The 17,011-nt window shown below is 33.9% G+C and overlaps 1 protein-coding gene across 1 annotated transcript; it reads right to left on the reverse strand.

Annotated features, from left to right (window-relative positions):
* Nucleotides 1–10,114: 10,114 nt before the first annotated feature.
* On the reverse strand, nt 10,115–11,036 carry LOC139901888 (uncharacterized). Its single transcript, XM_071884557.1, has 2 exons — nt 10,673–11,036; nt 10,115–10,503 (listed from the first exon to the last, which is right to left on the reverse strand). Exons 1-2 carry the CDS (start codon nt 11,034–11,036, stop codon nt 10,115–10,117), a joined length of 753 nt encoding a protein of 250 aa, XP_071740658.1.
* Nucleotides 11,037–17,011: the final 5,975 nt, after the last annotated feature.

Consider the following 17,011-nt stretch of genomic DNA (forward strand, 5'->3'; position numbering starts at 1 on the left):
AATTTGAATGGAATGATGAACAAGAGAAAGCGTTTCAGTTATTGAAGAAAAAGCTAACTACGGCACCTATATTGTCATTGCCTGAAGGGAATGATGATTTTGTGATTTATTGTGATGCATCAAAGCAAGGTCTCGGTTGTGTATTAATGCAACGAACGAAGGTGATTGCTTATGCGTCTAGACAATTGAAGATTCACGAACAAAATTATACGACGCATGATTTGGAATTAGGCGCGGTTGTTTTTGCATTAAAGACTTGGAGGCACTACTTATATGGGGTCAAAAGTATTATATATACCGACCACAAAAGTCTTCAACACATATTTAATCAGAAATAACTGAATATGAGGCAGCGTAGGTGGATTGAATTATTGAATGATTACGACTTTGAGATTCGTTACCACCCGGGGAAGGCAAATGTGGTAGCCGATGCCTTGAGCAGGAAGGACAGAGAACCCATTCGAGTAAAATCTATGAATATAATGATTCATAATAACCTTACTACTCAAATAAAGGAGGCGCAACAAGGAGTTTTAAAAGAGGGAAATTTAAAGGATGAAATACCCAAAGGATCAGAGAAACATCTTAATATTCGGGAAGACGGAACCCGGTATAGGGCTGAAAGGATTTGGGTACCAAAATTTGGAGATATGAGAGAAATGGTACTTAGAGAAGCTCATAAAACCAGATACTCAATACATCCTGGAACGGGAAAGATGTACAAGGATCTCAGGAAATATTTTTGGTGGCCGGGTATGAAAGCCAATGTTGCTAAATACGTAGGAGAATGTTTGACGTGTTCTAAGGTCAAAGCTGAGCATCAGAAACCATCAGGTCTACTTCAACAACCCGAAATCCCGGAATGGAAATGGGAAAACATTACCATGGATTTCATCACTAAATTGCCAAGGACTGCAAGTAGTTTTGATACTATTTGGGTAATAGTTGATCGTCTCACCAAATCAGTACATTTCCTGCCAATAAGAGAAGATGACAAGATGGAGAAGTTAGCACGACTGTATTTGAAGGAAGTCGTCTCCAGACATGGAATACCAATCTCTATTATCTCTGATAGGGATGGCCGATTTATTTCAAGATTCTGGCAGACATTACAGCAAGCATTATGAACTCGTCTAGACATGAGTACTGCCTATCATCCACAAACTAATGGGCAGAGCGAAAGGACGATACAAACGCTTGAAGACATGCTACGAGCATGTGTTATTGATTTCGGAAAACAGTTGGGATCGACATCTACCATTAGCAGAATTTTCCTACAACAACAGCTACCATTCAAGCATTGAGATGGCGCCGTTTTAAGCACTTTATGGTAGAAAGTGCAGGTCTCCGATTTGTTGGAGTGAAGTGGGGGATAGAAAGATTACGGGTCTGGAGATTATACAAGAAACTACCGAGAAGATCATCCAAATTCAACAACGGTTGAAAACCGCCCAAAGTCGACAAAAGAGCTACGCTGACATTAAAAGAAAAGATATAGAATTTGAAATTGGAGAGATGGTCATGCTTAAAGTTGCACCTTGGAAAGGCGTTGTTCGATTTGGTAAACGAGGGAAATTAAATCTAAGGTATATTGGACCATTCAAGATTATTGATCGTGTCGGACCAGTAGCTTACCGACTTGAGTTACCTCAACAACTCGCGGCTGTACATAACACTTTCCACGTCTCGAATTTGAAGAAATGTTTTGCTAAAGAAGATCTCACTATTCCGTTAGATGAAATCCAAATCAACGAAAAACTCCAATTCATCGAAGAACCCGTCGAAATAATGGATCGTGAGGTTAAAAGACTTAAGCAAAACAAGATACCAATTGTTAAGGTTCGATGGAATGCTCGTAGAGGACCCGAGTTCACCTGGGAGTGTGAAGATCAGATGAAGAAAAAATACCCGCATCTATTTCCAGAAGATTCGTCAACACCTTCAACAGCTTAAAATTTCGGGACGAAATTTATTTAACGGGTAGGTACTGTAGTGACCCGAACTTTTCCATGTTTATATATATTAATTGAGATTGATATTTACATGATTAAATGTTTCCAACATGTTAAGCAATCAAACTTGTTAAGACTTGATTAATTGAAATATGTTTCATATAGACAATTGACCACCCAAGTTGACCGGCGATTCACGAACGTTAAAACTTGTAAAAACGACATGACGATATATATATGGATATACATATGGTTAAAATGAGATTATGATAAGTAAGTATCTCCATAAGTATATTAACAATGAGTTATATACATATAAACAAGACTACTAACTTAAGGATTTCGAAACGAGACATATATGTAACGATTATCGTTGTAACGACATTTAAATGTATATATATCATATTAAGATATATTAATATATCATAATATCATGATAATATAATAATTTAACATCTCATTAGATATAATAAACAATGGGTTAACAACATTAATTGAGATCGTTAACTTAAAGGTTTCAAAACAACACTTACATGTAACGACTAACGATGACTTAACGACTCAGTTAAAATGTATATACATGTAGTGTATTTAGATGTATTAAAATACTTTTGGAAGACTTCAAGACATATATAAAAACACTCATACTTAACGAAAATGGTTACAGTTACTTTTCCATTCTTTTCTTTCATCAAGAATTCTAGTCGTATTCTTACCCGTATTATACACAGCTTCAAAACGTACTTACTATGAGTATATACCAATAGGAACTAGCATGAGATTCCACTCTTGATTATGTCATGTATGACTAATCAATTTTAACTTCTACCATGAGCTAGTCAACTAACTAGAACTCCTTTTAACCCCACTCACCACTCACCAATTACCACTCATCATTCACTCCATTTCACTTCCAATTCTCTTTCTAATTCTCTCTCAACACACACACACACTCTATTATGAACGTATTTTTCCAGTAGTTAATCATCATCTTCATCAAAAATCACTTCAAGAATCAAGCTATAATCATCATAGGAAGAACACTTCAAGAACACTTCAAAAATCCCTTCAAGTTTACTAATTTACTTCCAAGCTTTCTAATCCATTCCAAGTAATCATCTAAGATCAAGAAACCTTTGTTATATACAGTAGGTTATCTTTCTTATTCAAGGTAATATTTATATTCAAACTTTGATTCAATTTCTATAACTATAAACTATCTTTATTCGAGTAAAAATCTTACTTGAACTTATTTTTGTGTCATGATCCTACTTCAAGAACTTTCAAGCCATCCAAGATCCTTTGAAGCTAGAACATTTCTTGTCACTTCCAGTAGGTTTACCTACTAAACTTGAGGTAGTAATGATGTTCATAACATCATTCGATTCATATATATAAAACTATCTTATTCGAAGGTTTAAACTCGTAATCACTAGAACATAGTTTAGTTAATTCTAAACTTGTTCGCAAACAAAAGTTAATCCTTCTAACTTGACTTTTAAAATTAACTACACACATGTTCTATATCTATATGATATGCTAACTTAATGATTTAAAACCTGGAAACACGAAAAACACAGTAAAACCGGATTTACGCCGTCGTAGTAACACCGCGGGCTATTTTGGGTTAGTTAATTAAAAACTATGATAAACTTTGATTTAAAAGTTGTTATTCTGAGAAAATTATTTTTATTATGAACATGAAACTATATCCAAAAAATATGGTTAAACTCAAAGTGGAAGTATGTTTTCTAAAATGGTCATCTAGACGTCGTTCTTTCGACTGAAATGACTACCTTTACAAAAACGACTTGTAACTTATTTTTCCGACTATAAACCTAAAATTTTCCGTTTAGATTCATAAAATAGAGTTCAATATTAAACCATAGCAATTTGATTCACTCAAAACGGATTTAAAATGAAGAAGTTATGGGTAAAACAAGATTGGATAATTTTTCTCATTTTAGCTACGTGAAAATTGGTAACAAATCTATTCCAACCATAACTTAATCAACTTGTATTGTATATTATGTAATCTTGAGATACCATAGACACGTATACAATGTTTCGACCTATCATGTCGACACATCTATATATATTTCGGAACAACCATATACACTCTATATGTGAATGTTGGAGTTAGCTATACAGGGTTGAGGTTGATTCCAAAATATATATAGTTTGAGTTGTGATCAATACTAAGATACGTATACACTGGGTCGTGGATTGATTCAAGATAATATTTATCGATTTATTTCTGTACATCTAATTGTGGACAACTAGTTGTAGGTTACTAACGAGGACAGCTGACTTAATAAACTTAAAACATCAAAATATATTAAAAGTGTTGTAAATATATTTTAAACATACTTTGATATATATGTATATATTGTTATAGGTTCGTGAATCAACCAGTGGCCAAGTCTTACTTCCCGAAGAAGTAAAAATCTGTGAAAGTGAGTTATAGTCCCACTTTTAAAATCTAATATTTTTGGGATGAGAATACATGCTGGTTTTATAAATGATTTACAAAATAGACACAAGTACGTGAAACTACATTCTATGGTTGAATTGTCGAAATCGAATATGCCCCTTTTTATTAAGTTTGGTAATCTAAGAATTAGGGAACAGACACCCTAATTGACACGAATCCTAAAGATAGATCTATTGGGCCTAACAAACCCCATCCAAAGTACCGGATGCTTTAGTACTTCAAAATTTATATCATATCCGAAGGGTGTCCCGGAATGATGGGGATATTCTTATATATATGCATCTTGTTAATGTCGGTTACCAGGTGTTCACCATATGAATGATTTTTATCTCTATGTATGGGATGTGTATTGAAATATGAAATCTTGTGGTCTATTGTTACGATTTGATATATATAGGTTAAACCTATAACTCACCAACATTTTTGTTGACGTTTAAAGCATGTTTATTCTCAGGTGAATACTAAGAGCTTCCGCTGTTGCATACTAAAATAAGGACAAGATTTGGAGTCCATGTTTGTATGATAGTGTGTAAAAACTGCATTCAAGAAACTGATTTCGATGTAACATATTTGTATTGTAAACCATTATGTAATGGTCGTGTGTAAACAGGATATTTTAGATTATCATTACTTGATAATCTACGTAAAGCTTTTTAAACCTTTATTTATGAAATAAAGGTTATGGTTTGTTTTAAAAATGAATGCAGTCTTTGAAAAACGTCTCATATAGAGGTCAAAACCTCGCAACGAAATCAATTAATATGGAACGTTTTTAATCAATTAGAACGGGACATTTCACAAATAATGGGGCAAAACATTGAAACTTGAATGAAACTCAATAAAGTAGGGATAAAGACCTTGACAAAACGTGCCTCCGTTGTTTCTTTTGATTCCGATTCATGGAACTAAACACCTGCAATCAAACACTTCTTAGACCAAATTGCAGTTTTTAAAGGGTTATCAGTCTAACAAATACATAAATTACTGAATGTCATCTTACTGAATTAACAGTCTGTATAGCAGAAAAGGCCAAATGAACCAAATCATATTTACTATCAAGTACACTTGCTGTTATCTTGCTATTCCTCCAGAAAAACACACCAGCAGCTGCATAATTTTTAACTTTCTTAAAGCGTTAATAATTCATTTTATGGAAGTTACTCATGGCTTCATTCAGCTCACCCACAACACACCCGGTACTCCCAGCTTCTTTGTCACTAAAATGTACCCTGCATACATTTATAGTCCAATAAGTTAGAGAGATATTTTTTTTACTTATATTTGTATCACTAAAATAACTTGGTACTTATTCACGAATTACTTGAAATATGACCATAGCAAAGACTTAGTAAAACAGGTGCAACTTCTTATAAAAATTCAACATAGTAACCGATGTATCAATCTAACCTACAAAAGACTCATAATTCCCGGTAATATATAGTTAAGTTCCATAAAGGAAACATAAAAGAGCACATACAATATGAAAAATATCTTGCATCTGTGAGCCACATACAAAATTCACACATATACATAAACCAAACACAAATAACCAAATTTCATTGTCCATTCTCCTAATTTTCACCAATCAGAATAAAATCTAACATAAGAATGTTACCCACTTTGCGTAGTACAAATCCTAATCTTCAAACTTTTAGTTAAATCGATCAAAAACATGAAGTCAATTTCAAATGGACATCTAGACAATTAAAAGAAAAAGTAATCGAGTGACTGTCATGAGCCTACCTGGATGACATACGAAGCCAGATAATTGCAGTTATTTTAAATCGCATATAAATCGCCTTGGACATATATAGTGAGGGTCTCTTCATCTCGAAACCATTCATCAGAAGCTAATACACCTCAATTTTTCCTGTAAGATAAAAACTATACACTTCTTGTGAACAAAATGGCATGCAGTGATATCAAAAAAATGTCGAATTCAACGCATAAAGAATAGATAATACCTTGTATGTCGAAGTCACCACCTACATATAAAGTATAAGTTAACGAATATTTACAAAGTATCAAACTTAACACAGTTATTAACAAAGAACACATATAACTAACAATTCAAAGTTATATTATATCAAAATCAAAACAGATAATATAACACAACTATTATAAAGCAAATCAAAATTACTATAAAAACACATCTCATAGATGATATTATAAATGTTATTAAAACAGAAAATAAGATCATCACAGACTTACAGTAAGCGAACTCTTATGTAAATAACACTTTTCAATACCAATTTTTATTAAAAAAAAATCAGAGATCAAAATACTCAATCGACAGTTTAATTATATTGTTACTAACAAAAATAAGATTTTTGAAAATTACATAACTAAATCGATTTGAATGAATAATCTGAATTGATTGCTGAATTGGGATGAAACCGAATCGGAACCCTAATTGACGAAGTGTGCGTCGATTAGGTTGATCGGTGAATGCAAGGATTGGTGAATGACGAATTATTGATCGGTGTTTGATTCATTGATTTTTTTCATCTGCCTTAATGAAACGATGGTATTATGTGTTAATTGTAATTAGGTTGGGATTGGGTAGTGGACACGTGGTGGTATTTGATAATTAGTGCTAATAATTCAGGATTAATGAGAAAAAAGATAAATGTGAGGATGAATGTGTGCTTGACACGTAGGATTTATCATACCGGATTAGTAATATAGAGGATAGAAAAAAGACGATGACGGCGATGTACAATTTATTACTCCTTATTATTTTTATTTATTATTAGAGCATTCCCATTCATTCATGATACTCTTCTTCATATTAACACACTGCCACATCAGTGCCATATTAACGTTTCTTTCTCATATTTTTCTTATCACCAGTTCATCACATATCACTTCTAACCATCACACCCTTCCTCAACCACTAAAAATTAATTAATTAAATTATAGTACAAATCTAAAATCAAATTGTACAAGTGTTTACAACAATTTCATATGTGATTCAAAATGCTTGAGATTCACTAAATGGAAGACATAAATGGATTTGCAATGGATCGGCTAAGCATTCCTAATGGTGCCAATGGATTGGCAATGGATTAACAATGAATTGACATTGAATTAACTAACCATTGGGAATGCTCTTATCAAATATTTTTTGACCGGTTGTAACATTTTTTTTGTTGTTTTTTTTACGGCGAAAAAGTTGAATTGTATTAATTGGAAGATCTTCATCAAAATAATGAAGATGCAAATACAAATTACAACGACGGAGACAAGCTCGGTCTAAAAAGAAATTACATATTGAAAGGAAACAAAGCTAAAAACACAAGAGATAAGGATTGTGTTCCCATACATAAGAATGAAAACTATTGCAAAGATTGAGATTTGTAGCCCATAAGAAGGTTTTTAACTTGATATTGCGGACCAACACCGAGTGACATGTGAATTTACCATTGAAAAGGAAGTCGTTTCGTGCCAACCAATTGCCCAAATGGTAGCAGGTCCGATCAATTTCCAAAACTTAGAAGCTTTAATGCCCATGCCATAAAACCAATCGAACGAAAATGCTTCTGTCGAACCCAGAAGAACCGAAAGTAAATTCCACCATCTAAAAAGATCCGCCCAAAATTTGAAGGACCATTTACAATGTAACAAAAGATGATTGACGGTCTTGATTTCATCCAAACACCAAACACATAAATTCAATTGAGTCGATGGAAATATGTGCCTTTTAGAAAGAACGTCTTTAACGGGAATGCAATTGCGAATTGCAAGCCAATGGAATAACATAACTTTAGACGGGACGTTATTACCCCAAATTACTTTTGGCCACGTTGGGGATGTGACGAAATAAGATTGAACCAAGATACGTACCGCGTCGAACACCGAAAAAAATCCCATCATTTGAAACAGACCAACTGACTTGGTCATCAATCAATACATTGAAGGAAACATTATTCAACAAAAGCAAGATTTCCTTTAATTTAGTGGTATTGAAAAATGAAAGAGGGTTGGATAAATGCAAATTCCACATACTGATGTGATGAGTTTGATCATAAGAGTGAAATGTATTAACAGTAGCTAGAAGTAAGAATCATAAAGAGTAGGAAAAGTATCTTTTAAGGGACAATCATTTATCCACAAATCATGCCAAAATAAAATTTTCGCTCCGTTACCTAATTTCCATTTCCAAATGTTTGAACCGATAATACCATGAAGGTGGTTATCGTGTTGCAAGTTTATCAAATCTCTCCAAATAGGTGAAATTTGTGAAGAGTGTAAAGAAGAAACATTATTCATTAATTTACCTCGAAAGGAAGGACCAAAGGAGGAAGCGACAATGGACTTCCATAAAGACGACTTGTTAGAGTTGAATCTAGCCCACCATTTACTTAACATTGCTAAATTTTTAATACAGAGAGGTGTAACACCTAAACCACCCATATCTTTTGGTAAACAAACCGTGTCCCATTTAACTAGACACGTTTTATTCTTTAGACAATCGCCTCCCCAAAGAAAGTTTCTTCGATATCTCTCTAATTGTTTGATAATTGTAACCGGAGCTTTGTAAATTGCCTTGTAATGGAGAGGTAAGCAAGATAAGACCGCGTTGACCATAACCAATCGACCACCAAAAGAGAGACATCTACCTTTCCATCTGGCTAATTTCTTTTTGAACTTTTTAACGATCGGATCCCACATTGAAATTCTAGTGGAGTTAAAACCTATCGGGATACCTAAGTATTCCATAGGAAAAAACCCCACTTTACAATAAAAAATTGCCGAAAAAGAAAGAATATCATCCTTTGAAACATGAATACCATATAAAATAGTTTTGGTAGCATTCATTTGAAGTCCGGACAATTGAAAGAACATACCCATTATGTATTTGATACGATTAAGTTCTCGGGTATTCGGTTGTGCGAAAATAATTGTGTCTTCCGCAAATTGAGAGTAATTGATGATTAAATTGTTGCCAAAATTGCACCCTTCCAGAAAACCATTGTCTAAGTCTCTCAAGAGTAGTTTACTCAAAATTTCGGCTATAATAATAAACAAAAACGAGGATAGCGGATCGCCTTGATGTAACCTCCGTGGCATTACCCCTTCTCTTGAAGGTGAACCATTTAAAAGAGCCAAGAAGTGAATATTCGAAATACAAGTGGCAACCCATGAGATGAACTTAGACCCGAATCCCATTTTGTATAACACCGCAAGCAAAAAATCATGAGAAACACAATCGTAGGCTTTTGAAAAGTCACTTTTAATTAAGATGAGAGGTTTCTTTTTTAATTTTGCCATGTTAACAACTTCATTGACAACCATAACCCCCATCTAATAATAGCCTTGATGGTACGAAGCCGTTTTGGTGTTCGCTAATTATGGACCGGATTACAAGTTTTAGGCAATTAGTAATGGTTTTGGCTAAAATTTTGTAAGGGGCATTTATCAAACTAATCGGACGCATTTGATTGATAGTTCTAGCACAATTATTTTTGGGGATCAAAATTATAAAAGAAGAGTTGAAACGTTTTGGGAAGGAGGGACGCTCATGGAATTGATTGAAGAAATCCATAATATTATCTTCTAGAAAATGCCATTCTTTCTTGAAAAATTGTAACGATAATCCATTCGGGCTGGGAGTTTTGTTTCCATTAAAGCTTTCTATAACATTTAAGACTTCACTGACAGAAAATTAATTTTCAATGATACTGGATAAACACACTGGAACTCGGGCTAACTTTAACGTGGCCCAATTGATATCCATATGAACTGCTATGGACGGGGGAGCAGTAAATAACTTTTCAAAATAGTCGATAGCATGCTCTTTTACAAAATCAGGAACATCAACCCAATTGTTATCAATTAGCAAACCTGCAACATATGATGAATTGATGATTGCTGACGGAATACGAGAAACAATGTGGAAGAAACGAGAATTTTTATCCCCCACTTTTAACCAATGAAACTTAGAAAGCAGCCTTCTTTTAGATTCAATTCTAACAGAAATTTGTTTTTTGCACCCTTTGAGGTTCGACAACAGAGTGATTTCAAGAGCAGAAAGATCACGAGTTTGTAATGATTCTTTAACATTTTAATCTCTTCATCAATCAATCTTAGGTTATGCTCGTCAGTGTCATGGTGTGAAGAACTCCAAATCTTTAGGTCTGCTTTTAGGAGTCTCAATTTTTTGGCAACCTTGAAGGCAGCCCATCCGTTTACATCATATTCCTTCCACAGATTCTCACAAAACTGCATAAAACCTTTCTTTTGAAGCGAAACGGTCTTGGACCCCAATTTGCTAACTTTTTAGCCCATATTAACGGTTTGTGATCGGACGGGCCCGAGTGATCGGTTTGGAGAATTGCTTCGGGCCACAAAAGAGCCCACTTACTATTAATAAAAACTCTATCGATACGTGAGAATTTGCCCGAAGGCCCTTCCCTTGTGAACTCATCATTAGATAAACATTGATCAATAAGATTAGCTTGGATAGTAAAAGTATTAAACGAGTCAATACTATTTTTATCTATATTTTCACGTAATCTTTCATCCGGTGAGCGAACCGAATTGAAATCCCCCAAAAAACACAAAGGACCCGGCCATTTATTCGTCATACTAGTAAGTTGAGACCAAACTATTTTTTTTCTTATTTTCAAGGTGGGGTGCGTAAACGTTAATGATCGATTCATAATTAATGAGTTACTTAATTAAGGATTGAGTGCAAGGAGATTAAGATGGAAGATGGGATGTTTGATGATTATTTTGGGCCCTGATGATCGTCTTTCACTTTAACAGTCAAGTGATCAACCACCCCGACCCGGTCTTGATTGTTAATTAGCATGATTCACCTTGACACGATGTAAAAGTTCCTTAGGAAAAATCACAAGAGAAAATTACAAAGATCCGGACAAATGACAGATAATCAACAACCTATAAATGAGAGGCCGAGCTCCCTATTTATAGTATTCGAAATATTCGCGGTTTACGGATTGTTTAGCTATCCGCGAAAACTTAGCGAAGTGACCCGCAGTCTTTTATTAGCGTGGAAACTGATCCGCTATCTTTATTTTCAGCTAATATTCCAAGCGTTTTGATTATAGTTCGCGTAACTTATTTTTTTAGCCTTTAGCAAATAAAATATACATATACAATGCTATGTATATGATCAAGTCCCCCAGTTTATTATGATACATCTTGCGGAGTAAATGTGTCATGATAAACTCTAAAAATTTAAAGTTATCTTGACCATTATTCACATTAAAACTTTTTCGCCTTGCCTTTGTTACCGTTACAGCAAATAAAGTTACCGTTTGGCGAAAATATTACCGTTTAAATTATCACAACGGATACTTAACACAATTGATTAGCACCTTTATTTCCCCTATATATATATATATATATATATATATATATATATATATATATATATATATATATATATATATATATATATATATCAGCGTCCATAACCACTAATTTCCACTCGTTACTTTGAAATACCTCGCAATTTAATCAAATATTCATTCCACCTTTGCAACTTCTTTCTTTCTCGTAATTCCCTTTCATTCTACAATGAAGATTGACGAGGTTGACAGCAAAGTTAACCCGAAGACACTAATTATGAAGCTATTAACTAGCCCGGAGTCCAAAGCAACGACATCTTCTGGTAAAGAAAAGCAATCAATTCCAGTCGTCGATTTAACTTCCAAATCTACTATCGCCAAACTGAGCTCCACCAAACGACCACACCAGACGCTGCCACCATCGCAGAGTAAAAAGCCAAAGCAACATGACACCACCCTTTACGATAATCCGATTATATCAGATTATGAAGGGGATCAGCAAGCGGGTACATCGCGAGCATTATCTCACGTATATAAAATTCGCTATGTTTATATTTCTCCAACTGATTAATTGCTTTATTTTGCAGGCGATTCAACTTTTGACCCAGTTTATCCCAGCCCAAACACTGTTGATCAAATTACTGAGTTATTCCACACTCCACCCGACTCTTATGGGGTGAGAGTTGACAGTTTATCGGGATACACTTATGCTTCTTCTTCTGCGGCACTAGATCAACGCCAACAGATGAAGATGGCGATCCAAAACGAGCTTCGCCGTGAATTCTCGAAGCTTTATGCGCTTGATGCACATAACAGTTTTGTGCAGAATTTCTACATGTGCTTCAATTCTGCCTATGATATGATCTGCCGCCAAGAACAGTTCTTCAATGTTCTTGAGGCTGAAAAAACGAAGTATCACACCAAGAAGGCCAAAGCTGCAAACAGCGAAAAGCGCTGTATGACCTTTCTTACGAACTCGCAGCAGCAAAAACCGCCGTTGACGATTTGAAACAACAGGTTTCTACTTCGGCGGAAAAGGAAAACAGCCTTCAAGCCACTATTAATTCATTAACAGAGGAGGTTACGAAGCTAACTGCAGAGCGAGACAATGCTCTAGCTGCTACAGCTTCTGCGAAGCTTGAGTTTACAAAACTTCACCAACATTTACCAGAGTTGGCGAGAAAAATTCTCAATTCGCAACCTGTTTCCACTCAATTTTCCACTTATGCAGCTGCGCTACAACTGCGCGAAAGAGTGGAATTCATGGATCAAATCGCTGCCCATTGCTCCCTACCAGAGCCACTACCATCTGCAACAGACGACCGCTTATGTTCTTTAGCAGATGCTCGAGATGCATTTGCTACTGCAAAAGAGAACATAGCGGATATTCCAATTCCAAAAGTTACGGCGATAAGCGAGCAGGATGATGCTACTGCAGATGACATCATCGCGCTTGATTTCTCTAAGTAATAATTGTAATGTAAAAATTAGCACGCAGCTATCTCTGCGTTGTTATTAATAAAGTTTTTGCATTTTCGCATATATTTGCAAGTACTTTTATTTATATAGTGCTTTCATTAGTAATATTCGTAACACGGACTTGTCTTTTGCAATTTTCAACTTTTATTATCGTGCACATAATAAGTATGTACTTTTACGAAACAATCTGTATGCGTGTATATTTGTACGTTACAAATCTTCTAAGTCCACCAAAGCGATCCTTAGGCAATCAATTAGCATCGCGAAACATCTAAGTATGGCAAAATCAAATACTTAGGTTTTTAAGTTCCTTTTGCAATAATTATTTTCTATGTAAGTGGGCAATTTCATCACTTCACCACTTTATCTTCACGAAACATACCAGCAATATGAAACAAAAAATTATAGAATATTTCATAAACGTTGAGTATTTCGCAAACAAACTTTTCGCATATTCTTACAAGTGTTTCTTTTTATACTCTTTGCAAAAATTAAAAATGAAAACACATAGAAAAAATATCAAGTGTATGCCTTGCATTTCACTTTGCTCGTTGAATACATATGCATATTGATCAACTCATTGTTTTCGCAAAGCTATGCATAATATCGCTTTAATAAAGCAGCATGCCACACATTAGGGAGAGTTCGCCCCTCTACATCTGCGAGCTTATATGACCCTGCTGCATTAATTGCCACAACTTGATAAGGACCCTCCCAATTAGGTCCTAACTTACCAAGTTTTTCTGCTCTACTTGCATCATTGTTCTGCAGTACCCATTCACCTACATCAAAAGACAAAGCACGTACTCTTTTGTTGTAATACTTGGCAATTTGTTGTTTATTATTTGTCTCTCTAATAGCAGCCATTAACCTTCGCTCTTCTATGAAATTCAAATTTTCACCCAATGCATCATCGTTTGCTTCTTCATTAAAGTTAGCGACTCTATGCGTTGGCACAAGAATTTTGGCGGGTATTACTGCCTCAGAGCCATATACTAAACTAAAGGGTGTTTCCCCGGTGCTTTTCTTGGAAGTAGTGCGATGTGCCCACAACACATTGGGCAATTCATCCCCCCAACCATTTCTCTTTTCGCATAACCTCTTTTTAATACCGCTTATGATGTCGCGGTTGGTTACTTCACACAAGCCATTAGCCTGTAGATGTGCCACTGATGTAAAGTTTTGGACTATATTTAAAACAGTGCACCATGTTTTAAAAGGATGTTTCGCTATTTGTGTAGTGACCCGAACTTTTCCATGTTTATATATACTAATTGAGGTTGATATTTACATGATTAAATGTTTCCAACATGTTAAGCAATCAAACTTGTTAAGACTTAATTAATTGAAATATGTTTCATATAGACAATTGACCACCCAAGTTGACCGGTGATTCACGAACGTTAAAACTTGTAAAAACTATACAATGACATATATATGGTTATATATATAGTTAACATGTTTTTATTATAAGTATGTATCTCATTAGGTATTTTAACAATGAGTTATATACATAAAAATGAGACTATTAATTTAAGAAACTCGAAAACGATATATATAACGATTATCGTTATAACAACATCTTACTAGGTACATATGAATCATATTAAGATATTGATACACTTGGTTAATTATGTTAAATGATAAGTAAATATATTATTAAGTGTATTAACAATGAAATACATATGTAAAAATAAGACTACTAACTTAATGATTTCGAAACGAGACATATATGTAACGATTATCGTTGTAACGACATTTAACTGTATATACATCATACTAAGATATATTATATATCATAATATCATGATAATATAATAATTTAACATCTAATTTGTTATAATAAACAATGGGTTAACAACATTCAACAAGATCGTTAACCTAAAGGTTTCAAAATAACACTTACATGTAACGACTAACGATGACTTAACGACTCAGTTAAAATGTATATACATGTAGTGTTTTAATATGTATTCATACACTTTTGAAAGACTTCAAGACACTTATCAAAATACTTCTACTTAACAAAAATGCTTACAATTACATCCTCGTTCAGTTTCATCAACAATTCTACTCGTATGCACCTGTATTCATACTCGTACAATACACAGCTTTTAGATGTATGTACTATTGGTATATACACTCCAATGATCAGCTCTTAGCAGCCCATGTGAGTCACCTAACACATGTGGGAACCATCATTTGGCAACTAGCATGAAATATCTCATAAAATTACAAAAATATGAGTAATCATTCATGACTTATTTACATGAAAACAAAATTACATATCCTTTATATCTAATCCATACACCAACGACCAAAAACACCTACAAACACTTTCATTCTTCAATTTTCTTCATCTAATTAATCTCTCTCAAGTTCTATCTTCAAGTTCTAAGTGTTCTTCATATATTTTACAAGTTCTAGTTACATAAAATCAAGAATACTTTCAAGTTTGCTAGCTCACTTCCAATCTTGTAAGGTGATCATCCAACCTCAAGAAATCTTTGTTTCTTACAGTAGGTTATCATTCTAATACAAGGTAATAATCATATTCAAACTTTGGTTCAATTTCTATAACTATCACAATCTTATTTCAAGTGATGATCTTACTTGAACTTGTTTTCGTGTCATGATTCTGCTTCAAGAACTTCGAGCCATCCAAGGATCCGTTGAAGCTAGATCCATTTTTCTCTTTTCCAGTAGGTTGATCCAAGGAACTTAAGGTAGTAATGATGTTCATAACATCATTCGATTCATACATATAAAACTATCTTATTCGAAGGTTTAAACTTGTAATCACTAGAACATAGTTTAGTTAATTCTAAACTTGTTCGCAAACAAAAGTTAATCCTTCTAACTTGACTTTTAAAATCAACTAAACACATGTTCTATATCTATATGATATTCTAACTTAATGATTTAAAACCTGGAAACACGAAAAACACCGTAAAACCGGATTTACGCCGTCGTAGTAACACCGCGGGCTGTTTTGGGTTAGTTAATTAAAAACTATGATAAACTTTGATTTAAAAGTTGTTATTATAAGAAGATGATTTTTATTATGAACATGAAACTATATTCAAAAATTATGGTTAAACTCAAAGTGGAAGTATGTTTTCTAAAATGGTCATCTAGACGTCGTTCTTTCGACTGAAATGACTACCTTTACAAAAATGACTTGTAACTTATTTTGCCGACTATAAACCTATACTTTTTCTGTTTAGATTCATAAAATAGAGTTCAATATGAAACCATAGCAATTTGATTCACTCAAAACGGATTTAAAATGAAGAAGTTATGGGTAAAACAAGATTGGATAATTTTTCTCATTTTAGCTACGTGAAAATTGGTAACAAATCTATTTCAACCATAACTTAATCAACTTGTATTGTATATTATGTAATCTTGAGATACCATAGACACGTATACAATGTTTCGACCTATCATGTCGACACATCTATATATATTTCGGAACAACCATAGACACTCTATATGTGAATGTTGGAGTTAGCTATACAGGGTTGAGGTTGATTCCAAAATATATATAGTTTGAGTTGTGATCAATACTGAGATACGTATACACTGGGTCGTGGATTGATTCAAGATAATATTTATCGATTTATTTCTGTACATCTAATTGTGGACAACTAGTTGTAGGTTACTAACGAGGACATCTGACTTAATAAACTTAAAACATCAAAATATATTAAAAGTGTTGTAAATATATTTTGAACATACTTTGATATATATGTATATATTGTTAT

This window comes from Rutidosis leptorrhynchoides, chromosome 3, assembly GCF_046630445.1.
Source record: "Rutidosis leptorrhynchoides isolate AG116_Rl617_1_P2 chromosome 3, CSIRO_AGI_Rlap_v1, whole genome shotgun sequence".
Classification (NCBI taxonomy): Eukaryota; Viridiplantae; Streptophyta; class Magnoliopsida; order Asterales; family Asteraceae; genus Rutidosis; species Rutidosis leptorrhynchoides.

Excerpts from the sequence above, each read along its gene's own strand:
- LOC139901888 (XM_071884557.1), bottom strand. The coding sequence starts at position 11,036 with ATGACGAATAAATGGCCGGGTCCTTTGTGTTTTTTGGGGGATTTCAAT. Across the intron at positions 10,504-10,672 it reads CAAAAGAAAGGTTTTATGCA|AATCATTACAAACTCGTGAT; the intron begins GTTTTGTGAGAA and ends AAAATGTTAAAG.